The following is a 24,936-nucleotide window of genomic DNA, read 5'->3' on the forward strand; positions in this document are numbered from 1 at the left end:
ATTGACCACGGAAATAAAAGTGATGATGTAAGAGAATATTTGAGATATAGAAAATGCTCGCCGGCGGACAGGTGGGTGGTAACAGGTTAATAATACACTTTATTCATAAATATTCTCCTTCAGTCCCATATTTCAACATTTATTTGGCTGATAATGTTTTTAAAAAGTCTTAATATACATAAATAGATATAAATATACATAAAAAAGTATACACATGTTTTATTTTTGTATATAAAATGGACTAAAATCATAAGTAGTTTCAGCTCTAGTGCTGGATTGTATTTTTGCAGTGTCAGATTTAACTAACTAATGTTAATAGTTACATAATTATCTGTTGTCATACATTTCTAGATTATCACCTTAGAGTCCCTTAGTCTGTCCCTTAGAGCTTTTTCAGCGTCTCGTCTCATGTTTTCTGTCGTTAAGACGTTTTCAGACGACACATTCAGAGCTGCGAGTGCCGTTTATGAGACCACAGGCAAACGCAACGCCGTGAAGAACGTACTTCTAGTGTCGAGGTACTTCTAGTGTCGAGGTACTTCTAGTGTCGAGGTACTTCTAGTGTCGAGGTACTTCTAGTGTCCACGTACTTCTAGTGTCCACGTACTTCTAGTGTCCACGTACTTCTAGTGTCCACGTACTTCTAGTGTCGAGGTACTTCTAGTGTCGAGGTACTTCTAATGTCGACGTACTTCTAATGTCGACGTACTTCTAATGTCGACGTACTTCTAGTGTCGAGGTACTTCTAGTGTCGAGGTACTTCTAATGTCGAGGTACTTCTAATGTCGACGTACTTCTAATGTCGACGTACTTCTAATGTCGACGTACTTCTAATGTCGACGTACTTCTAGTGTCGAGGTACTTCTAGTGTCCACGTACATCTAGTGTGGAAGTACTTCTAGTGTCCACGTACCCCTAGTGTCGAAGTATGTCTAGTGTGAAAGTACTTCTAGTGTCAAAGTACTTCTAGTGTCAAAGTACTTCTAGTGTCAAAGTACTTCTAGTGTCGAGGTACTTCTAGTGTCGAGATACTTCTAATGTCGACGTACTTCTAGTGTCCACGTACCCCTAGTGTCGAAGTATATCTAGTGTCAAAGTACTTCTAGTGTCAAAGTACTTCTAGTGTGAAAGTACTTCTAGTGTCAAAGTACTTCTAGTGTCAAAGTACTTCTAGTGTCAAAGTACTTCTAGTGTCAAAGTACTTCTAGTGTCAAAGTACTTCTAGTGTTCACGTACTTCTAGTGTCCACGTACTTCTAGTGTCCACGTACTTCTAGTGTCCACGTACATCTAGTGTCGAAGTACTTCTAGTGTCGAAGTACTTCTAGTGTCGAAGTACCCCTAGTGTCAAAGTACTTCTAGTGTCAAAGTACTTCTAGTGTCGACGTACTTCTAGTGTCGACGTACTTCTAGTGTCGAGGTACTTCTAGTGTCGAGGTACTTCTAGTGTCGAGATACTTCTAATGTCGACGTACTTCTAGTGTCGAGGTACTTCTAGTGTCGAGGTACTTCTAGTGTCGAGGTACTTCTAGTGTCGAGGTACTTCTAGTGTCGAGGTACTTCTAGTGTCCACGTACTTCTAGTGTCCACGTACTTCTAGTGTCCACGTACTTCTAGTGTCCACGTACTTCTAGTGTCCACGTACTTCTAGTGTCCACGTACTTCTAGTGTCCACGTACTTCTAGTGTCGAGGTACTTCTAATGTCGACGTACTTCTAATGTCGACGTACTTCTAATGTCGACGTACTTCTAGTGTCGACGTACTTCTAGTGTCGAGGTACTTCTAATGTCGAGGTACTTCTAATGTCGACGTACTTCTAATGTCGACGTACTTCTAATGTCGACGTACTTCTAATGTCGACGTACTTCTAGTGTCGAGGTACTTCTAGTGTCCACGTACATCTAGTGTGGAAGTACTTCTAGTGTCCACGTACCCCTAGTGTCGAAGTATGTCTAGTGTGAAAGTACTTCTAGTGTCAAAGTACTTCTAGTGTCAAAGTACTTCTAGTGTCAAAGTACTTCTAGTGTCGAGGTACTTCTAGTGTCGAGATACTTCTAATGTCGACGTACTTCTAGTGTCCACGTACCCCTAGTGTCGAAGTATATCTAGTGTCAAAGTACTTCTAGTGTCAAAGTACTTCTAGTGTCAAAGTACTTCTAGTGTCAAAGTACTTCTAGTGTCAAAGTACTTCTAGTGTCAAAGTACTTCTAGTGTCAAAGTACTTCTAGTGTTCACGTACTTCTAGTGTCCACGTACTTCTAGTGTCCACGTACTTCTAGTGTCCACGTACATCTAGTGTCGAAGTACTTCTAGTGTCGAAGTACTTCTAGTGTCGAAGTACTTCTAGTGTCGAAGTACTTCTAGTGTCGAAGTACCCCTAGTGTCAAAGTACCCCTAGTGTCGAAGTACTTCTAGACTTTCAGAGACTTTCAGAGACTTTCAGAGACTCCCTGTGCTGAAAAGAACAGTGAGAATGTTTGCTGTTGTGGTGAGCCTTGGCTTTAGCGTTGTGCAGAAACCTACCACTGTGAATGTCCATGCTGCCACGGTCTCTGTAAGGGGGCGTGTCCTGTGAGAGGTGGGAAGAGTCAGGGCAGCGGGGGGGCGGAGAGCAAGGCATGGAGGGCGGGGCTGAACCGGGAAGTTGGACGGAGACGCCGGGCGACGACACACACACACACATACAAAGTGGGAGGGGTGTGTTTTTAAAAGGGGTGCGGTCACAGAGAAGGCAATCGGGGGGGGTGTCACGTGATCGGGCCAAAAAACCACACCGTGAAAACAGATTCAGACGAGATGTGAGCAGGCAAGTGTCGCCAGAAGGGGGCGCAGTGTGCGGTCGTGAAAGGGGAAAACCAAGAGCAAGCGCGTCCAGGAGACCAACAAACACCAAAAGTGACCCGATTATGTAAATAAATTAGCATAAAAGTGGATTCAAACCAACATTTGCATGCATCGGGAACGTTTAAAAGACAAGAAATGTGTGGGTGGAATGCAAGGGACGACAAACACGGGACAAACACAGCACAAAAACAAAATCGTTATTAGCGGCGGCACATTCAAATACAACATGTTAGCACTGTTAGCAGTTAGCGGGACTTTTACGTACGGTTAGCGACACAGGCTAAAATGGATGCTAGCGGTTCAGAAGCGATGACGACTGGGGGGGTTGTAGTGTTGTTTTGACATTTATAAAAGGGTAAATGGAGTTTTGGTAATAGCTAAATGTGAATAAACTGGACACGTGGGGGATGATTTTAGGGAGTTCTTTCAAAGTAAAAGCTTAAAATGATCGCGTTGGACTCACCTGAGCGAGGTTTGAGACCAAAAGTCGCGTTGGAGAAAGACGGAGGACCACTGACTGGAAATCTCTCATTTCTCTGGAGGAAGAATGAAATGAAAAAACGGTAAGCAAAATAAAAGAATAGTTTTTAAGGAATATAAAGGATATAAAAGTAGTAGAAGTAGAAATTTAAATCAAAAGGCGCTGCACCGGACTTTTAATGTATTAAAACGTCAACAAGAAACAGAACTTCTTCATGTGCCAGATTTGTTTTGCATGTAATAAAGTCAAATCTGCTTTATTCCAGTACAAATTTGTCATAAACGCGTCTGTTCAGGTGAAAATGAGACCACGGCACTTTCTCTGCATCTAAATAGGAAGTGTTTTATTCTCAGAGAAGCAGGAAGTGAGGCGTTAGCATGCTAATGTTTGTTAGCTTTACGCAGGATGACAAAGCTAACGTAAGAGACTGGACCTAGTTCTGTTTTTCATGGTTCAAAACAGTCAAAATCAGGCACCGTCCCTTTAAGTAAGTCCATTTGTCCTAGTTTTTTTTCTTTGTTATCCTCAAAATCTTTGAATGAAATCACTTTATTCATGTTTTCCCCGTTTATGCAAACATTTACATAATTCAACAACGTGTGAAATAAGAGTGAAAGTACAGTTCCGTTTAATCGAAATTGCGCCCATCATAAATAATGATCAACAGACATTTAGTGGGGTCAAAAAATGGCGACTAAATCTAATTCAAAAAAATAAAACCTATGAATTAAGCAGATTTTTATTATATGTGACACTTTTACTTAAGTATTTGTTTTACTCCTGTACTTTTACTTCATTCCACCTTAATTGACGGCACACATATCACAGGACACAGCGTTTAAACAGAAAAGCGACACGTTTTCCCAACGCACGAGACGTTAAATGGACAAAAGCCCCGGGACACAGACGCCACTTGGTTCGCATGGCTGAAACGTCACATGTGAACGTTTAAGTGGATCAAAGCGCTGTCGGACGCAGACTCGAGAGTCCTCTTCTACGGCTCTGCGTCCTTTACCTTCGAGGACACATGGGCCTGATACTGCCGCAGTGCATTCTGGGAGGCGCGCCGGGCCTTCTCTAGAATCATCCGCCTCGTCTGCTGGAACTCGCAGAAGACGCCGGGATCCGCGAGCGGCTTTGAACGCACCACAGCTTTATTCAATCTCTCGAGTCTTAACAAGGAACTCTACAGGAGCCAATGTGGTCATCTACACAAGAACACTTCTCTGTGGAAGAGTCACTACTGAGGAGGCCCACTACTGAGGAGGCCCACTACTGAGGAGGCCCACTACTGAGGAGGCCCACTACTGAGGAGGTCCACTACTGAGGAGGCCCACTACTGAGGAGGTCCACTACTGAGGAGGTCCACTACTGAGGAGGCCCACTACTGAGGAGGCCCACTACTGAGGAGGTCCACTACTGAGGAGGCCCACTACTGAGGAGGTCCACTACTGAGGAGGTCCACTACTGAGGAGGCCCACCACTGAGGAGGTCCACTACTGAGGAGGCCCACTACTGAGGAGGCCCACCACTACTGAGGAGGCCCACCACTACTGAGGAGGTCCACCACTGAGGAGGCCCACCACTACTGAGGAGGCCCACCACTACTGAGGAGGCCCACCACTACTGAGGAGGCCCACCACTACTGAGGAGGCCCACTACTGAGATCGACTACTGAGGAGGTCGACTACTGAGGAGGCCCACTACTGAGGAGGCCCACCACTGAGGAGGTCCACTACTGAGGAGGCCCACTACTGAGGAGGCCCACCACTACTGAGGAGGTCCACCACTGAGGAGGCCCACCACTACTGAGGAGGCCCACCACTACTGAGGAGGCCCACCACTACTGAGGAGGCCCACCACTACTGAGGAGGCCCACTACTGAGATCGACTACTGAGGAGGTCGACTACTGAGGAGGCCCACTACTGAGGAGGCCCACTACTGAGGAGGCCCACTACTGAGGAGGCCCACTACTGAGGAGGTCCACTACTGAGGAGGCCCACTACTGAGGAGGCCCACTACTTAGGAGGCCCACTACTGAGGAGGCCCACTACTGAGGAGGCCCACTACACTACTGAGGAGGTCCGGAGGTCCACTACTGAGGAGGTCCACTACTGAGGAGGTTCACTACTGAGGAGGCCCACCACTACTGAGGAGGCCCACCACTACTGAGGAGGCCCACCACTACTGAGGAGGCCCACCACTACTGAGGAGGCCCACTACTGAGATCGACTACTGAGGAGGTCCACTACTGAGGAGGCCCACTACTGAGGAGGCCCACTACTGAGGAGGTCCGGAGGTCCACTACTGAGGAGGTCCGGAGGTCCACTACTGAGGAGGTCCACTACTGAGGAGGTCCACTACTGAGGAGGTCCACTACTGAGGAGGCCCACCACTACTGAGGAGGTCCGGAGGTCCACTACTGAGGAGGTCCACTACTGAGGAGGTTCACTACTGAGGAGGCCCACCACTACTGAGGAGGCCCACCACTACTGAGGAGGCCCACCACTACTGAGGAGGCCCACTACTGAGGAGGCCCACTACTGAGATCGACTACTGAGGAGGCCCACTACTGAGGAGGCCCACTACTGAGGAGGTCCGGAGGTCCACTACTGAGGAGGTCCGGAGGTCCACTACTGAGGAGGCCCACTACTGAGGAGGCCCACTACTGAGGAGGCCCACTACTGAGGAGGCCCACTACTGAGGAGGCCCACTACTGAGGAGGCCCACTACACTACTGAGGAGGTCCGGAGGTCCACTACTGAGGAGGTCCACTACTGAGGAGGTCCACTACTGAGGAGGCCCACTATTGAGGAGGTCCACTACACTACTGAGGAGGTCCACTACTGAGGAGACCCACCACTGAGGAGGCCCACCACTGAGGAGGCCCACCACTGAGGAGGTCCACTACTGAGGAGGTCCACCACTACTGAGGAGGTCCACCACTACTGAGGAGGCCCACTACTGAGGAGGTCCACCACTACTGAGGAGGCCCACCACTGAGGAGGTCCACTACTGAGGAGGTCCACCACTACTGAGGAGGCCCACTACTGAGGAGGTCCACTACACTACTGAGGAGGTCTGGAGGTCCACTACTGAGGAGGTCCACTACTGAGGAGGCCCACTACTGAGGAGGCCCACTACTGAGGAGGCCCACTACTGAGATCGACTACTGAGGAGGTCCACTACTGAGGAGGCCCACTACTGAGGAGGTCCACTACTGAGGAGGTCCACTACACTACTGAGGAGGTCCACTACACTACTGAGGAGGTCCGGAGGTCCACTACTGAGGAGGTCCACTACACTACTGAGGAGGTCCGGAGGTCCACTACTGAGGAGGCCCACTACTGAGGAGGCCCACTACTGAGGAGGCCCACTACTGAGGAGGTCCACTACACTACTGAGGAGGTCCGGAGTTCCACTACTGAGGAGGTCCACTACTGAGGAGGTCCACTACTGAGGAGGCCCACTACTGAGGAGGTCCACTACTGAGGAGGCCCACTACACTACTGAGGAGGTCCACCACTGAGGAGGCCCACCACTACTGAGGAGGCCCACCACTACTGAGGAGGCCCACCACTACTGAGGAGGCCCACTACTGAGGCCCACTACTGAGATCGACTACTGAGGAGGCCCACTACTGAGGAGGCCCACTACTGAGGAGGTCCACTACTGAGGAGGTCCACTACTGAGGAGGCCCACTACTGAGGAGGCCCACTACACTACTGAGGAGGTCCGGAGGTCCACTACTGAGGAGGCCCACTACTGAGGAGGCCCACTACTGAGGAGGTCCACTACTGAGGAGGCCCACTACACTACTGAGGAGGTCCGGAGGTCCACTACTGAGGAGGCCCACTACTGAGGAGGCCCACTACTGAGGAGGCCCACTACTGAGGAGGCCCACTACTGAGGAGGTCCGGAGGTCCACTACTGAGGAGGTCCACTACTGAGGAGGCCCACTACTGAGGAGGCCCACTACTGAGGAGGCCCACTACTGAGGAGGCCCACCACTGAGGAGGTCCACTACTGAGGAGGCCCACCACTACTGAGGAGGCCCACCACTACTGAGGAGGCCCACCACTACTGAGGAGGCCCACCACTACTGAGGAGGCCTACTACTGAGGAGGTCCACTACTGAGGAGGCCCACTACTGAGGAGGCCCACTACTGAGGAGGTCCACTACTGAGGAGGTCCACTACTGAGGAGGTCCACTACTGAGGAGGCCCACTACTGAGGAGGCCCACTACTTAGGAGGCCCACTACTGAGGAGGCCCACCACTGAGGAGGCCCACTACTGAGGAGGCCCACTACTGAGGAGGCCCACTACTGAGGAGGCCCACTACTGAGGAGGCCCACTACTGAGGAGGCCCACTACACTACTGAGGAGGTCCGGAGGTCCACTACTGAGGAGGTCCACTACTGAGGAGGTCCACTACTGAGGAGGCCCACTACTGAGGAGGCCCACTACTGAGGAGGTCCACTACTGAGGAGGCCCACTACTGAGGAGGCCCACTACTGAGGAGGTCCACTACTGAGGAGGCCCACTACTGAGGAGGCCCACTACTGAGGAGGTCCACTACTGAGGAGGTCCACTACTGAGGAGGCCCACTACTGAGGAGGCCCACTACACTACTGAGGAGGTCCGGAGGTCCACTACTGAGGAGGCCCACTACTGAGGAGGCCCACTACTGAGGAGGTCCACTACTGAGGAGGCCCACTACACTACTGAGGAGGTCCGGAGGTCCACTACTGAGGAGGCCCACTACTGAGGAGGTCCACTACTGAGGAGGTCCACTACTGAGGAGGTCCACACGTTTACACCCTTCATCCATTCAAATACACATAGTTCTGCTTCATCTGTGTTATTGACCTTTGAACCAGCTCGTGACCTTAAGTTTGGACGTCGTGTTTCAGAAATTAAAAAAAGGTTGTAAAAGACAAAATTAAAGGTGCAATGGACGATTTTTCGGCGATTTGAGAACTCAGGCGGAAGTGCGCATGCCACTCCCCGGTGCACATGCCACTCCCCCGTGCACATGCCACTCCCCCGTGCACATGCCACTCCCCCGTGCACATGCCACTCCCCCGTGCACATGCCACTCCCCCGTGCACATGCCACTCCCCCGTGCACATGCCACTCCCCCGTGCACATGCCACTCCCCCGTGTGGACTGATACAACACACACGTGCGTTTGTTTATTAGCGCGACGGAGCACATCACATCGCTCGTCTCCTGTAGATTTCAGTATTTTATGAGTCAACTCGAACTGTCTTTCTCTGTCTTCATTTTGCCCCGTACAGTGATCCCTCGTTTATCGCGGGGGTTACGTTCCAAAAAGAACCCGTGGGAGTCGAAATCCGAAGTAGAAACCTTTATTTTTTTACAGTTATTATACAATGAAATACTCCATAAAAGTGAGGGCCTCACGCCAGGGCCTCACGCCAGGGCCTCACGCCAGGGCCTTACGCCAGGGCCTTACGCCAGGGCCTCACACCCTCCCTCACACCCTGAATATGAAAGAGTCGGTCATCAAAGTGGACTTAAAGTGGACTTAAAGTGGACTTAAAGTGGACTTAAAGTGGACTTAAAGTGGACTTAAAGTGACTTAAAGTGGACTTAAAGTGGACTTAAAGTGACTTAAAGTGACTTAAAGTGGACTTAAAAGGTACTTAAAGTGAGTGTGTACCTTTGGTGCGGTGCGGTCACTCTCCTGTCCACTGGAAACACACAAACAGAGTCAGAGAATTACCATGAACTCATTTGATTTTGGAATAATATAAATTCTTACTTGCGCGCCTCGTCGATGGTTACCATGTCGACAGGATAAAGCTGCACACCTGATAGCTCCGTGCTGGCTCTGGACACAAAGATCACTCAAAACTATTTTAAAAGGAATTATATGATTATCTAAATGCAACCTAGTGACGTTTATTTAATCCTGTATTAAACCTGCACTAAACCAGACTAGAGTTTAGACTGAACCAGGATTAAATTATAGGGCTAAAAAAGGACTAAAATGAAAGACCTGATTGGATCTTGCAGCAGCTCCACAGCCTCCTTCAGCTGATGAATGATGTCGATGTGAAGCTCCGTGCTAGGGACTTTAGACCTGAAACGTCTCACAATATTAGACCAAACAGGGACTTTAGACCTGAAACGTCTCACAATATTAGACCAAACAGGGACTTTAGACCTGAAACGTCTCACAATATTAGACCAAACAGGGACTTTAGACCTGAAACGTCTCACAATATTAGACCAAACAGGGACTTTAGACCTGAAACGTCTCACAATATTAGACCAAACAGGGACTTTAGACCTGAAACGTCTCACAATATTAGACCAAACAGGGACTTTAGACCTGAAATGTCTCACAATATTAGACCAAACAGAGACTTTAGACTTGAAACATCTCAAAATATTAGACAAAACAGGAACTTTAGACCTGAAACATCTCAAAATATTAGACCAAACAGGGACTTTAGACTTGAAACGTCTCACAATATTAGACAAAACAACATGTAAATAAAGATATGACATAAAGCTCACGTTTGCTCAGGCGTCCAGTGACCGTCCTCTTCGATCCTCAGCGGCTCGTCGAAGTCCGCTGCCGTTCGGCCCTAAAAACAAACCGTAAACATGAACAAACCAGGTCCAGCTGCAGAATCACATGACCACAACCCTGCGCCGTGATTGGCTGATCTGCTGAGACGTTACCGCCGTCGCTGCTCGGACAAAAGGGCCTCTGTTACTCACTGGAACGGCACATTTTTACAGAATCAACAGGAAAACAAATGAACTCTACCAAGTTTTTTCATGAACTTTGATGAGGACAAGACACAGACTTGAGGAGAGCCATATATTGAAATGTAGACAATATTGTGAATGTTGTTTTCATATACAACATTTGAACTTAATTGATTAAACAGACTCTAAAACACAACCTTTTTTATAACAAAGACGAGGCAATACAATAATTATTAGTTGCAGCGAGTGTCAATACCGATACTCGAAACCGATTTCAATACCACAATGATAGTTAAAAATGCTGTATTTAGGTAAAAGTGAAAGCAATTTTCAACTCTACATTATATAACCATCCATCCATTTTCTGCCGCTTAATCCGGGGCCGGGTCGCGGGGGCAGCAGTCTGAGCAGGGACTCTCAGACTTCCTCCTCCCCAGACACTTCCTCCAACTCCTCCGGGGGGATCCCAAGGCGTTCCCAGGCCAGCCGAGAGACATAGTCTCTCGAGCGTGTCCTGGGTCTTCCCCGGGGCCTCTTCCCGGTGGGACATGCCTGAAACACCTCCCGCGGGAGGTGCCCAGGAGGCATCCGGAACAGATGCCCGAGCCACCTCAGCTGGCTCCTCTCGACGTGGAGGAGCAGCGGCTCTACTCCGAGCTCCCCCCGTGTGGCCAAGCTCCTCACCTTATCTCTAAGGGAGCGCACAGCCACACGGCGGAGGAAACTCATTTCGACCGCTTGTATCCGCGATCTTGTTCTTTCGGTCACTACCCAAAGCTCATGACCATAGGTGAGGGTAGGAACGTAGACCGACCGGTAAATAGAGAGCTTTGCCTTTCGGCTCAGCTCCCCCTTTACCACAACAGTCCGATGCAGCGACTGCATCACTGCTGCACCGATCCGCCTGTCGATCTCACGCTCCATCCTTCCCTCACTCGTGAACAAGACCCCGAGATACTTGAACTCCTCCACTTGGGGCAAGGACTCCCCACCCACCTGGAGAGGGCAAGCCACCTTTTTCCGGTCGAGAACCATGGCCTCGGATTTGGAGGAGCTGATTCTCATCCCAGCCACTTCACACTCTGCTGCAAACCGTCCCAGTGCATGTTGCAGGTCCGGGTTTGATGGAGCCATCAGGACAACATCGTCTGCAAACAGCAGAGATGAGATCCTGTGGTCCCCAAACCGGACACCCTCCGACCCCTGACCACAGCCTCCGACCCCTGACCACACCCTCCGACCCCTGACCACACCCTCCGACCCCTGACCACACCCTCCGACCCCTGACCACACCCTCCGACCCCTGACCACACCCTCCGACCCCTGACTGCGCCTAGAAATTCTGTCCATAAAAACTATGAACAGAACCGGTGACACAGGGCAGCCCTGGCGGAGTCCAACATGCACTGGGAACAGGTCTGACTTACTGCCGGCAATGCGAACACAGCTCCTGCTCCGGTCATACAGGGACCGGACAGCCCTGAGCAAAGGGCCCCGGACCCCGTACTCCCAGAGCACCCCCCAAAGGACACCCCGAGGGACACGGTCGAAAGCCTTCTCCAGATCCACAAAGCACATGTAACCTATATAACCTTCTTTATTTAACATTGTGGTCTTATTTTACTTATGATAAAGCTCAATATAATTCTAAAACGCTTCATAAAAGGCCGAATTGTGTCCTGTTAAACGTGTTTCTTGTCTGTTTTTTTGATACAGTAGCGGTTCCACACTCAATATTCTCCCTTTTCGATCGTTCAAAACACAACAAAAACACGAGCTCAGTCGTGATTCAAACCGGCCACTGCCCGGCTCCGCGGCACACGGCTTAACCCACTTTCACCCCCTCACTGTGCCTAACTCCATGCACATAAATATGCAATCGAAGTGCAGTAATCGACGTGAATGCGGCTGCCCTTTCCATCCTTCGCCATTAAAACTCCTCCTCGCGTTCACTCCTTATTTGGCCTCGTCTCCGTCCCATTGCTCGAAGGTACGCGACTACGGAAGAGCGGAAAGGGCGAAAAGGGCGTCCGCGGCGGCTGCCAGTGAGAAACGCACGCAGAGTGACATTCCGGGACGCGCTCGCATGAAAACAAAGCTCTCGGCGTCTAAAAGCGGCGGCAAAACGAGGCAGAAAACGTCAAAAACAAGGTTGCGTAAGAGCACTTAGCGTAGCATTATTTATGGCTCTGGACATTTACTGCATCAATGTTTAACGCGGAGGGAAGTGGGCCGACACAAGCCCGAATTATACTTAAAGATGCACCACGCAACCTTTCGTCTCCATGGTGATAGTGATGCGCTCCTTGGAACGTGCTGCGCTAAAATATCAAAATACCGACGTAACATGACGCTACATTTTGGAGAAACGGTATCGATGTCGTGGGCAGCTGTCGCGATATATCGGGGGGTGTTTCGTGTTGGTGCAGGATGCGGTTTGACAGAAATATACCGTATTTGGTCTGTAAAAAAATCTGTGTATCGCGGAGAATCGCGCGCGAAGCGTTCGATTATCGCACGCGTCGCACTGAATTGTGAACGAGCCCGCGATTTGGGAAAAATGTGTAACTGCGATTTTTCTGGGCATTTGGTTTTAGTTTAGATTCACGTTTTAACAACATTTTGAACGCAAATTGACCAAAAAGACTGAAATGTGACGTGACAAACAGGTTAAAAGGAATCACATCTATTGCGCTAAAATATCAAAATACTGATATAACGTGACGCTACATTTGGAGAAACGGTATCGATGTCGTGGGCAGCTGTAGCGATATATCAGGGATTTGGTTTTTTTGCGACACGGAAAATGTTTTTTTTTTTTTTACAGAGAAATTCCATATTTGGTTTGTAAAAAAATCTGTGACGTATTGTATCGTGCGCGAAACGTTCGATTATTGCGCGCGTCAAACTGAATCGCGAAGGACCCCATGATTTGGGAAAAATGCGTAATTGTGATTTTTCTTAGCGATTATATTCAAGTTTTAACAAAAAAATTTAACACAAATTGACCAAAAAGACTGAAATGTGAACTGACAAACGGTTAAAACCATCACATCTATTGCGCTAAAATATCAAAATACCGAGATAACGTGACGCTACATTTGGAGAAACGGTATCGATGTCGTGGGCAGCTGTAGTGATAAATCAGTTTGGGTTTTTTTGCGACACAGAAACGTTTAGGTTTTTTTTTTTTTACAGAGAAATACCGTATTTGGTTGGTAAAAAAATTGGTGACGTATCGCTCACGTCGAACCGAATCGTGATTTGGGAAAAATGCGTAATTGCGATTTTTCTGAGCGATTAGATTCACGTTTGAACAACAATTTGAACGCAATTTGACCAAAAAGACTGAAATGTGAAGTGACAAACGGTTAAAAGAACATGTTTGTGCAGATCTTTTGTTGTTTGTGGAGGAAATGACGACACTTCAGAAACCGCAGACTTTACGATTTCCATTTGATCTCGATTCATTGCCATTGAATTCGGTTTTGACGTCATTTTAGTCTAAACAAAATAGTTTTCAGTCCAAGATCTCGTAACTTTATTTGTCGCGCGGTGGGGAAATTCTACAATTCTGAATCCACAAAAACGTATAAAATGATCCACGTTTTTGGAACAGCTGGAGTTTTGCCTCGATTGACGAGAATATCAGAGCGTTTAGTGCAACAAACACGTCTTTTACCTTCGATCATTTCTAACTTTTAGTCATAAAAGTCCACAATGAATTCATTCAGTTTTAGTCACAGTTTTGATTCTTTTTTTTTTTGCACAAAAATATGACTTTGACCAAAAACTAGGACGAAATATTCCAGTCGAGGAACGTCACACTCTAGATTTAGTCATAAAATTACGTATAAGTCTAAAAAAATAATAATAACTTGAAACAGACTGCAAAATTAATAAATCTAACCAAGATTTATTCACTTAAATCTCGACAAAAGAGACATTTCAACTAAATAAAGCTTATTTGAAGGTTTCTTGATTCAGTTACTGCACCATATTATTTTTTTGCCTAAAACAAGTGAATTTCTCTAGTTTAGGAAAGTGTCATGTGGAATGGTTTTGTTTTTTTTCACATATTCAAAACGCACAATTTTAGCGCCGCTCAGGGAGGAAAGAGAAACACCAGTGTTCGATTGTTAGGATCATAAAGTTTAGTGAATACGCTAAATTGAAATATAATTCAAACTGTTAAAAGAGACAGAAAGCCAAAAGGTAAAGCAACATTTCTGGACTTTTTGGGGCTAATTTTACACTTGAGCCTCAACCGAGACGTTTAAACACACATTTCGCAGATTTAAAACAAAATGACCGAATCACAAGTGGCATATTCGTCGCGGGAACGAGATCTCGATTGGATTATTATCGCCGTATAAAGCGCGGCGCGGTAACGCAAGCGTGAAACGTTTCGTAAATTCGAGAAAAAAAAAGCAAAAGGGTAAAGTGCGCTTTAACAGAGGCATCGACGTCACAAACTGAGACTTCAAGTTCACGTTTCTGCCGAGAGTTAAATATTCCGACGTCTTTTTGAAGTGTGGGGCGTGGCTTGAGTTTGAAGCTCCGCCCCTTTCGCAGATGTCATTTGGGCGTTTGAACGTTCGTGAAGAGTGAAAATGATCCGTTTACCTTGATGTAGTTGACGAATCTGGAGCTCAAACTGGAATCTCTGCAGAAGTGGTCGGTCGGGGCGTCGGCCGGGGCGTCGGTCGGACTCTCCTCGATCAGACGCGCCGAGTCAGAGTTTGGATCTGGAGGAAAAGCCCGAGGTCAAACTCGCGTGTATACGAAGAAAATACTCTTAACTACTTTGCAATGACGAGTCAAAAACAATTTATTTTAAAATCGTTGTTTTCCTCGGAGCAAAATCTGGAAGAAGAGTCAAAGATGTAATTAAAACACAAACAAACGCCGACTCTGAGGCGCTTTGAGGATTTAAAACGTGTTCTTTAATCTGCAACAACCTCCCCTCAGTCTACAACGGCCTCATCAAACCTGAGCAGGAATAAAACCAGTCACAAACGTGTGCAGGGCCTCTTTACATACGTGTGCAGGGCCTCTTTACATACGTGTGCAGGGCCTCTTTACATACGTGTGCAGGGCCTCTTTACATACGTGTGCAGGGCCTCTTTACATACGTGTGCAGGGCCTCTTTACATACGTGTGCAGGGCCTCTTTACATATGTGTGCAGGGCCTCTTTACATACGTGTGCAGGGCCTCTTTACATACGTGTGCAGGGCCTCTTTACATATGTGTGCAGGGCCTCTTTACATACGTGTGCAGGACCTCTTTACATACGTGTGCAGGGCCTCTTTACATACGTGTGCAGGGCCTCTTTACATACGTGTGCAGGACCTCTTTACATACGTGTGCAGGGCCTCTTTACATACGTGTGCGGGACCTCTTCACAAACGTGTGCAGGGCCTCATGTGCAGGACCTCTTCACATACGTGTGCAGCGCCTCTTCACATACGTGTGCAGGACCTCTTTACAAACGTGTGCAGGACCTCTTCACAAACGTGTGCAGGACCTCTTTACAAACGTGTGCAGGACCTCTTTACAAACGTGTGCAGGACCTCTTCACAAACGTGTGCAGGACCTCTTTACAAACGTGTGCAGGACCTCTTCACATACGTGTGCAGGGCCTCATGTGCAGGACCTCTTCACATACGTGTGCAGGGCCTCATGTGCAGGACCTCTTCACATACGTGTGCAGGGCCTCATGTGCAGGACCTCTTCACATACGTGTGCAGGGCCTCATGTGCAGGACCTCTTCACATACGTGTGCAGGGCCTCATGTGCAGGACCTCTTCACATACGTGTGCAGGGCCTCATGTGCAGGACCTCTTCACATACGTGTGCAGGGCCTCATGTGCAGGACCTCTTCACATACGTGTGCAGGGCCTCATGTGCAGGACCTCTTCACATACGTGTGCAGGGCCTCATGTGCAGGACCTCTTCACATACGTGTGCAGGGCCTCATGTGCAGGACCTCTTCACATACGTGTGCAGGGCCTCATGTGCAGGACCTCTTCACATACGTGTGCAGGGCCTCATGTGCAGGACCTCTTCACATACGTGTGCAGGGCCTCATGTGCAGGACCTCTTCACATACGTGTGCAGGGCCTCATGTGCAGGACCTCTTCACATACGTGTGCAGGGCCTCATGTGCAGGACCTCTTCACATACGTGTGCAGGGCCTCATGTGCAGGACCTCTTCACATACGTGTGCAGGGCCTCATGTGCAGGACCTCTTCACATACGTGTGCAGGGCCTCATGTGCAGGACCTCTTCACATACGTGTGCAGGGCCTCATGTGCAGGACCTCTTCACATACGTGTGCAGGGCCTCATGTGCAGGACCTCTTCACATACGTGTGCAGGGCCTCATGTGCAGGACCTCTTCACATACGTGTGCAGGGCCTCATGTGCAGGACCTCTTCACATACGTGTGCAGGGCCTCATGTGCAGGACCTCTTCACATACGTGTGCAGGGCCTCATGTGCAGGACCTCTTCACATACGTGTGCAGGGCCTCATGTGCAGGACCTCTTCACATACGTGTGCAGGGCCTCATGTGCAGGACCTCTTCACATACGTGTGCAGGGCCTCATGTGCAGGACCTCTTCACAAACCTGTGATGGAGCTGAGTTGGTCGCTGGAGTCGTCTTTGCTGAAACCTTCTTCTCTGATGTGGCTCATTGGGACGTTTAGACTGGCACTTTCCTCGTCTGACGGCTGAAACACACGAAACAGTTTCAGACGACATCACAGGATTATATTTACAGAGACTTTCAGACACTTGACTTCCTTCCTTCCTTCCTCCCTCCTACCCACCCACCCTTCCTTCCTCCCTCCCTCCCTCCCTCCCTCCCTTCCATAAGTTTGGAGATTTCTTTCAAAAAATCTCTGAAATCAGCGAAAACGTGAACTTGGCCAGGACGAGCAGGACGCGGCGGTCTTTGTCCTCACCTCTGTGGCCGACAGCCTCTTGTCTCCGTTGTCGCTGCCGACTCCGGAGTCCGAGTCGAGCTTCCGGTGCAGCTCCATGTCCTCCACACTGGGAACAAGACACACGTGAGCACAGAAACGTACTGGGCGTGGCCTCGTTCACGCTTCATTCGTCCGTTTACGAGATCGTCTTCTCTTGAGACTCACAAAAACACCCTCATGTGCCCTTTTTTTAACTCCATAAATCATCGACAGACTCGTTCTGAGCGTCGGGGCAAGCTAGCTTTTGTTCATTTCCCCCATGGTAATTCCCGCTGCTGCCAGTAGATGGAGTGCTAACACAAATCCTGACGAGGGAACGTCAGATGGAGAGACAGTCATGTGATTCTCAACACAGTCACACAGTTCTAGAACACGAGACGCCAAAGGAATAAAAGCAAGATTAAATGACAATAACGATACAAATAATGCAAAATACGTGTCCTTTTAAAGTCATTTTTACCGATAAATGATTTGGAATTGTTAAGTCCGATGCCAAACTGTGCCGGGTGTTTCTCAAATTGTGGTACAGAGACACCTCAATCCTGCAATAATATGTTGAATTTTGAGTCAATTTAATCCACATTTCTGACATTTTTTGGGATAGTCCTGGTTTGGACTTGGTAAAGCAATAGTATAGTCCCATTTTAGACACGGTTCAGCCCTGGTTTCGACCTGAAATAGTTCTGACCTAGACCGGGTTTGGATCCGGTGGCACTCGGAAGGCCAAACATTTCATACAAGAGGGCGTGGCAGTTTGTCGTTCACGCAGAAGATCACGGGCGGCGTCCAAACCCGCCGTTTCAACCTGAAGCGCGTGGGTTTCACCGGCGCAGACGCGAGGAGACTGAAGTGGGCCAGAGGAAAAAGATAGTCCTGCTCTAGTTTCTGCGTCCCGAGAGGAAGATCCAGAGCTCACCATTCTCACTTCAGCCCCAACGCGCTCCAGCTCTCCTCGTTTTATCCATTCGTCCGGTCGCAAAAATAACAACAATTCTCGCGTTCCGATACTAGTTTGAGTATGTATTGGTTTTAATTACGGCTGCACAATATAGAAAGTATTGATATAGCAAAAGACCGATCTATCGCGACAACACCGAGGTTCCACGAGCTGCAAAAGGACCTTTGTTCCAGCACCAGGAGCCAAATTTCTGTTAATTTTATGTGTATTTTAATTACATTTGATATTTGGTGCTGCCCTGTAGTCACGTTGTACTGTTAAACTAAATGTACCTGTATCAAAGTATCCTTGAACCTTGCAGTAATACATAATAATAATAATAATAATAATAATAATAATAATAATAATAATAATAATAATAATAATAATAATAATAATAATAATAATAATAATAATAATAATAATAATAATAATAATAATAATAATAATAATAATAATAATAATAATACTGCAGCGCGTGACGTGACATTTTGTGTCAATCAAAATAGTTTATAATCATTGCGTATCATTGTGGTCAAAATACCGACACTAAGATTGCTGATCATTTTAAACCTTATTTAAACTTGTAAATGTGTTGCATAAATGACCTTGACCTTGAGTCATTGTGCCCTCTGCTGGCATCTGTCTTAAGTCCTAAAACGTTATAGGTCAGTGACAGAAGCGGTTACCTCCCCGTGTTTGGGCGCGACAGACCCAGTCGCTCCATGTTGGGCAGGAACAGAGAGTCGGGCATCTTCTCACTGTGACACGCCTCCAGACTCAGGTACTTAAAGATGTGCACTTTACCTTTGAGGCAGATCTGCAGCAGACAAACGCCGCGATGCGAGTTATTCAGGATCATGTAGACGACGCTGAAGGAAAAGCTTTGAGTGTCGGCTAAATGACATTAAAATGAACTTGTGTTAGGTTCATTCAAGCCTCTGCGTAGTCCTGCAAGAAGTGGTTGCATTAGTGGTCGCAGCACTGGTCGCGGTAGTAGTCGCAGTACTGGTCGCAGCACTGGTCGCGGTAGTAGTCGCAGTACTGGTCGCAGCACTGGTCGCAGTACTGGTCGCAGTACTGGTCGCGGTAGTAGTCGCAGCACTGGTCGCAGTACTGGTCGCAGTACTGGTCGCGGTAGTAGTCGCAGCACTGGTCGCAGCACTGGTCGCGGTACTGGTTGCAGCACTGGTCGCAGCACTGGTCGCAGTACTGGTCGCAGCACTGGTCGCAGTACGCAGCACTGGTCGCGGTAGTAGTCGCAGCACTGGTCGCGGCACTGGTCGCAGTACGCAACACTGGTCGCAGCACTGGTCGCAGTACGCAACACTGGTCGCAGCACTGGTCGCAGTACGCAACACTGGTCGCAGCACTGGTCGCAGTACGCAGCACTGGTCGCAGCACTGGTCGCAGTACGCAACACTGGTCGCAGCACTGGTCGCAGTACGCAACACTGGTCGCAGTACGCAACACTGGTCGCAGTACGCAGCACTGGTCGCAGTACGCAGCACTGGTCGCAGTACGCAGCACTGGTCGCAGTACGCAGCACTGGTCGCAGTACGCAGCACTGGTCGCAGTACGCAGCACTGGTCGCAGTACGCAGCACTGGTCGCAGTACGCAGCACTGGTCGCAGCACTGGTCGCAGCACTGGTCGCAGCACTGGTCGCAGCACTGGTCGCAGCACTGGTCGCAGCACTGGTCGCAGCACTGGTCGCAGCACTGGTCGCAGCACTGGTCGCAGTACGCAGCACTGGTCGCAGTACGCAGCACTGGTCGCAGTACGCAGCACTGGTCGCAGTACGCAGCACTGGTCGCAGTACGCAGCACTGGTCGCAGTACTGGTCGCAGTACGCAACACTGGTCGCAGTACGCAGCACTGGTCGCAGTACGCAGCACTGGTCGCAGTACGCAGCACTGGTCGCAGTACGCAGCACTGGTCGCAGTACGCAGCACTGGTCGCAGTACGCAGCACTGGTCGCAGTACGCAGCACTGGTCGCAGTACGCAGCACTGGTCGCAGTACGCAGCACTGGTCGCAGCACTGGTCGCAGTACGCAGCACTGGTCGCAGTAGTAGTACCTGTGCAGGAGGACTCTGTAGTGGATTGTTCTCCAGGTTCAGACTCTGCAGTTGTCTCATTTTTCTGTACGACACTGGGATCGTGGACACTTTGTTACACGAGAAATCCAACTTCACCAACGGCAACTCGCACAAGACTGAGGAAAGAAACCAAGAACGGACTCAAACAAGACGCGTTCTTCAGGAAACGACAGAAGAAAGAGTAACAAAGTATGACAAAGGACAAAACATGAAATACTGTATGTGCACAGCGTCTTTGATAAACACCAAAATCAGATCTAACACTTGGGTTTTCACATTATTTGAAGTATTACCATCTAACTGAAGACATTAAAGGGCATGTATCGCGTGCTTTCGCAGCGTCGCGGTTGAATCTTGTGTTTTTAACTTGGGTTTGACCCCCGTGGCTTGTGGCTCGGTGTATTTTTGGAGACGTGGGCGCGGTGCCTTCAAGCCCAGGCTCAAGTAACTCCGATGTGACATGAGACATTGTGCATTAAAGGACGTCTCGTATTTTTGGGATGCGACGCTTGTGCCAAAGGGTTTGTGAGAGCGAGGAATCCGCTAGAAACTTTGAATACTTCCTTTTTTATTTTTCCAAATATAGAAACAAACACAACAGACCATAAACAGAGCGAGAAAAGGGGATAAAAATCAGAACCAAAGACATCTGACGAAAATAGAATGAAGGCACATACAAAACAAAACTGTCCGTCAAATTTTGAAATGAAGTGCGAATGTCATTTTTTTCTATTTTGGCCAATTTCCGATATGTCGGTCCAGAATTTGTTTTTAAGTGTGTGCGAAATATTGATATATCGTAACTCTAAATTTGGTGAGACAGTATCGATATCGTGCGCTGCAGTATCAATATGTCGACATTTTGGTAAAATTTCCCTAATTATTTTGTGATGCGCAACAATTGTGTCTAAATTTGTTTAAGCAAAACATTTGACGTTATGACCGTTTTGATCATTAAATCAGGTGTGTTTGATTTTAAGTTTGTTTAAGTCGTGGTTTAATAAAGAAAAATTGCTCTATATATCATGAGCGATATATCGAATATCGCACGTATCGTAAAATCATTATTATTGCGTCGTGAAAGTGAAAGTGCCCATGACAAGTTTTTATGATTGTCTAATTTGGACTTTATTAGGGGTGTTTATACCTTTCGTACATATGTTAGTTTTATACCACTCGAGCAGGTATTTGTGGGAAAAAATCTGTGTAGAAAAGGACAGGAAGTGACATCACACCAGGGACTCTCATACAGGAAGTGACATCACACCAGGGACACTCATACAGGAAGTGACATCACACCAGGGACTCTCATACAGGAAGTGACATCACACCAGGGACACTCATTCCAGTCAAAGTTTATGCAGAATTTACACAAAGAAACAACCTTTTTGACTCTAAATATTAATTCAACAAAATAAAGTCAAAATAAAGTCGCTCTCATATATTTCTATTTGACAAATGTTTTTTAATGGACAATAGAAGGGTGTTTACTGGGTAATATCCTACTGTGACGTCATCAATTACAAACAGGAAGTACAATTAAACACCTTAAAAATTAGCTTTTCTTAGCAAAAAATGTTATATATTTATCTTAACTCCAACTTGTCATAGTAGATGAACTAAATATGTGAACAAAAACTAAAAGTATAGCACTGTGATCAGGTTATGGTTACATCCCTTTAGTCGTGCAACAAATGTGACAATAAGATAAATTGTAATATGTTTTAGGCTTTATTGTGTTTAATTACAATTATTTCTTGATTAATTATTGACTGTTAAATGCATTATATTTAGTAAATGAGAAGAAACGTAATAGAATTGAGGTCTATAATCAGGCACATGGAAACACTGAGCCGTTCTGAAGCTCCTTATTTATATTATGTTCCTCACAATCTACTGGTGGTGTTCAGAGGTGGTGGTGGTGTTCAGAGGTGGTGTTCAGAGGTGGTGGTGGTGGTGTTCAGAGGTGGTGTTCAGAGGTGGTGTTCAGAGGTGGTGGTGGTGTTCGGAGGTGGTGGTGTTCAGAGGTGGTGGTGGTGTTCAGAGGTGGTGTTCAGAGGTGGTGGTGGTGGTGTTCAGAGGTGGTGTTCAGAGGTGGTGTTCAGAGGTGGTGGTGGTGTTCGGAGGTGGTGGTGTTCAGAGGAGGTGGTGGTGGTGTTCAGAGGTGGTGTTCAGAGGAGGTGGTAGTGGTGTTCAGAGGTGGTGTTCAGAGGAGGTGGTGCTGTTCAGAGGTGGTGTTCAGAGGAGGTGGTGGTGTTCAGAGGTGGTGTTCAGAGGTGGTGGTGGTGTTCAGAGGTGGTGGTGGTGTTCAGAGGTGGTGGTGGTGTTCAGAGGTGGTGGTGCTGTTCAGAGGTGGTGTTCAGAGGTGGTGGTGGTGGTGTTCAGAGGTGGTGGTGGTGCTGTTCAGAGGTGGTGCTGTTCAGAGGTGGTGGTGGTGTTCAGAGGTGGTGGTGGTGGTGTTCAGAGGTGGTGGTGGTGTTCAGAGGTGGTGTTCAGAGGTGGTGTTCAGAGGTGGTGGTGGTGTTCGGAGGTGGTGGTGTTCAGAGGAGGTGGTGGTGGTGTTCAGAGGTGGTGTTCAGAGGAGGTGGTAGTGGTGTTCAGAGGTGGTGTTCAGGGGTGGTGGTGGTGTTCAGAGGTGGTGGTGTTCAGAGGTGGTGGTGGTGTTCGGAGGTGGTGGTGTTCAGAGGTGGTGGTGTTCAGAGGTGGTGGTGTTCAGAGGAGGTGGTGTTCAGAGGAGGTGGTGTTCAGAGGAGGTGGTGTTCAGAGGAGGTGGTGTTCAGAGGAGGTGGTAGTGGTGTTCAGAGGTGGTGTTCAGAGGAGGTGGTAGTGGTGTTCAGAGGTGGTGTTCAGAGGAGGTGGTAGTGGTGTTCAGAGGTGGTGTTCAGGGGTGGTGGTGTTCAAAGGTGGTGGTGTTCAGAGGTGGTGTTCAGGGGTGGTGGTGTTCAAAGGTGGTGGTGTTCAGAGGAGGTGGTGTTCAGAGGAGGTGGTGTTCAGAGGAGGTGGTGTTCAGAGGAGGTGGTAGTGGTGTTCAGAGGTGGTGTTCAGAGGAGGTGGTAGTGGTGTTCAGAGGTGGTGTTCAAAGGTGGTGGTGTTCAAAGGTGGTGGTGTTCAGAGGTGGTGGTGTTCAGAGGTGGTGGTGTTCAGAGGAGGTGGTAGTGGTGTTCAGAGGTGGTGTTCAGAGGAGGTGGTAGTGGTGTTCAGAGGTGGTGTTCAAAGGTGGTGGTGTTCAAAGGTGGTGGTGTTCAGAGGTGGTGGTGTTCAGAGGAGGTGGTGTTCAGAGGTGGTGTTGGTGTTCAGAGGAGGTGGTGTTCAGAGGAGGTGGTGTTCAGAGGAGGTGGTGTTCAGAGGTGGTATTGGTGTTCAGAGGCACTGACCGTCGGGCAGCACACACAGCAGGTTGCGCCGCACGTTGAGTTCCCTCAGAGACTTCAGGCGTCTGATGTGACGAGGCAGAGCTGTGATCTCATTACAACTCACGTCCTGAACACAACCACACAAGGTATTTAGAGGTATTTAGTATTCAGTATTTAGTATTCAGTATTTAGTATTTAGTATTTAGTATTTAGTATTTAGTATTTCCTCACCAGCTCCATGAGCGCGTGCAGCTGACCGATGGCCTCAGGAAGATTGACCAGTTTGTTGTTCCCGGCGTTCAGCACTCGCAGAGGAAGACTGCAGAGGCACGCCGGCAACCACGTCAACTGGTTCCGACTGGAACAAGAAGAGAGGGAGGGGAAAGAGAGGGGAGAGGAGGAGAGGAGGAGAGGAGGAGAGGAGGAGAGGAGGAGAGGAGAGAGGAGGAGAGGAGGAGAGGAGAGAGGAGGAGAGGAGGGATGAGAGATGGGGAGAGGGGAGAGGGGAGAGGGGAGAGGGGAGAGGGGAGAGGGGAGAGGGGGAGAGGGGAGAGGGGAGAGGGGAGAGGGGAGAGGGGAGAGGGGAGAGGGGAGAGGGGGAGAGGGGAGAGGGGAGAGGGGAGAGGAGGAGAGAGAAGACAGAAGAGAGAAGAGAGAAGGAGAGGAGGAGAGGAGAGAGGAGAGAGGAGGAGAGGAGAGAGAGAGGAGAAGAGAGGAGGAGGAGAGGAGGAGAGGAGCGAGGAGAGGAGGGAGGAGAGGAGAGGAGGAGGAGAGGAGGAGGAGAGGAGGAGGAGAGGAGGAGAGGAGAGAGGAGAGAGGAGAGAGGAGAAGAGAGGAGGAGAGGAGGAGAGGAGGAGAGGAGGAGGAGAGGAGCGAGGAGAGGAGGGAGGAGAGGAGGAGGAGAGATGAGAGATGAGAGATGAGATGAGAGAGGGGGAGAGGGGGAGAGGGGGAGAGGGGGAGAGGGGGAGAGGGGAGAGGGGAGAGGGGAGAGGAGGAGAGGAGAGAGAGAGGAGAAGAGAGGAGAAGAGAGGAGGAGAGGAGAGAGGAGGAGAGGAGAGAGGAGGAGAGGAGGAGAGGAGCGAGGAGAGGAGGGATGAGAGGAGGAGGAGAGGAGAGAGGAGAGGAGAAGAGAGGAGGAGAGGAGGAGAGGGGAGAGGAGAGAGGAGGAGAGGAGGAGAGGAGCGAGGAGAGAGGAGGAGAGGAGGAGAGGAGCGAGGAGAGGAGGGAGGAGAGGAGGGAGGAGAGGAGGAGGAGAGGAGAGGAGAGAGGAGAGAGGAGAAGAGAGGAGGAGAGGAGGTGAGGAGGAGAGGAGGAGAGGAGGAGGAGAGGAGCGAGGAGAGGAGGGAGGAGAGGAGGAGGAGAGATGAGAGATGAGAGATGAGAGATGAGAGAGGGGGAGAGGGGAGAGGGGAGAGGGGAGAGGGGAGAGGGGAGGAGAGGAGGAGAGGAGGAGAGGAGGAGAGGAGGAGAGGAGGGAGGA

The 24,936-nt window shown here is 48.9% G+C and overlaps 2 protein-coding genes across 2 annotated transcripts in view; both read right to left on the bottom strand.

The window, feature by feature from the left end:
* Positions 1-24,936, bottom strand: part of LOC140360019 (E3 ubiquitin/ISG15 ligase TRIM25-like) — a 441,716-nt gene that overhangs the window by 162,342 nt on the left and 254,438 nt on the right. The gene's annotated exons all lie outside the window — the stretch shown is intronic.
* Positions 1-24,936, bottom strand: part of lrch1 (leucine-rich repeats and calponin homology (CH) domain containing 1) — a 76,271-nt gene that overhangs the window by 20,923 nt on the left and 30,412 nt on the right. The window contains exons 3-15 of the mRNA XM_072445294.1: positions 23,685-23,811; positions 23,475-23,580; positions 20,080-20,216; positions 18,690-18,820; positions 17,043-17,130; positions 16,706-16,808; positions 14,701-14,822; positions 9,877-9,947; positions 9,353-9,436; positions 9,116-9,184; positions 9,014-9,044; positions 3,308-3,380; positions 2,524-2,631 (exon numbers count right to left, since the gene is read on the bottom strand). Of these exons, the coding sequence (XP_072301395.1) occupies positions 2,524-2,631; positions 3,308-3,380; positions 9,014-9,044; positions 9,116-9,184; positions 9,353-9,436; positions 9,877-9,947; positions 14,701-14,822; positions 16,706-16,808; positions 17,043-17,130; positions 18,690-18,820; positions 20,080-20,216; positions 23,475-23,580; positions 23,685-23,811 (1,250 nt within the window). The remainder of the gene's footprint in view (positions 1-2,523; positions 2,632-3,307; positions 3,381-9,013; positions 9,045-9,115; positions 9,185-9,352; positions 9,437-9,876; positions 9,948-14,700; positions 14,823-16,705; positions 16,809-17,042; positions 17,131-18,689; positions 18,821-20,079; positions 20,217-23,474; positions 23,581-23,684; positions 23,812-24,936) is intronic.

Source organism: Eucyclogobius newberryi, unplaced genomic scaffold (assembly GCF_026437365.1).
Source record: "Eucyclogobius newberryi isolate DKJ021-1_F unplaced genomic scaffold, fEucNew1.0.hap1 SCAF_14, whole genome shotgun sequence".
Taxonomy (NCBI): Eukaryota; Metazoa; Chordata; class Actinopteri; order Gobiiformes; family Gobiidae; genus Eucyclogobius; species Eucyclogobius newberryi.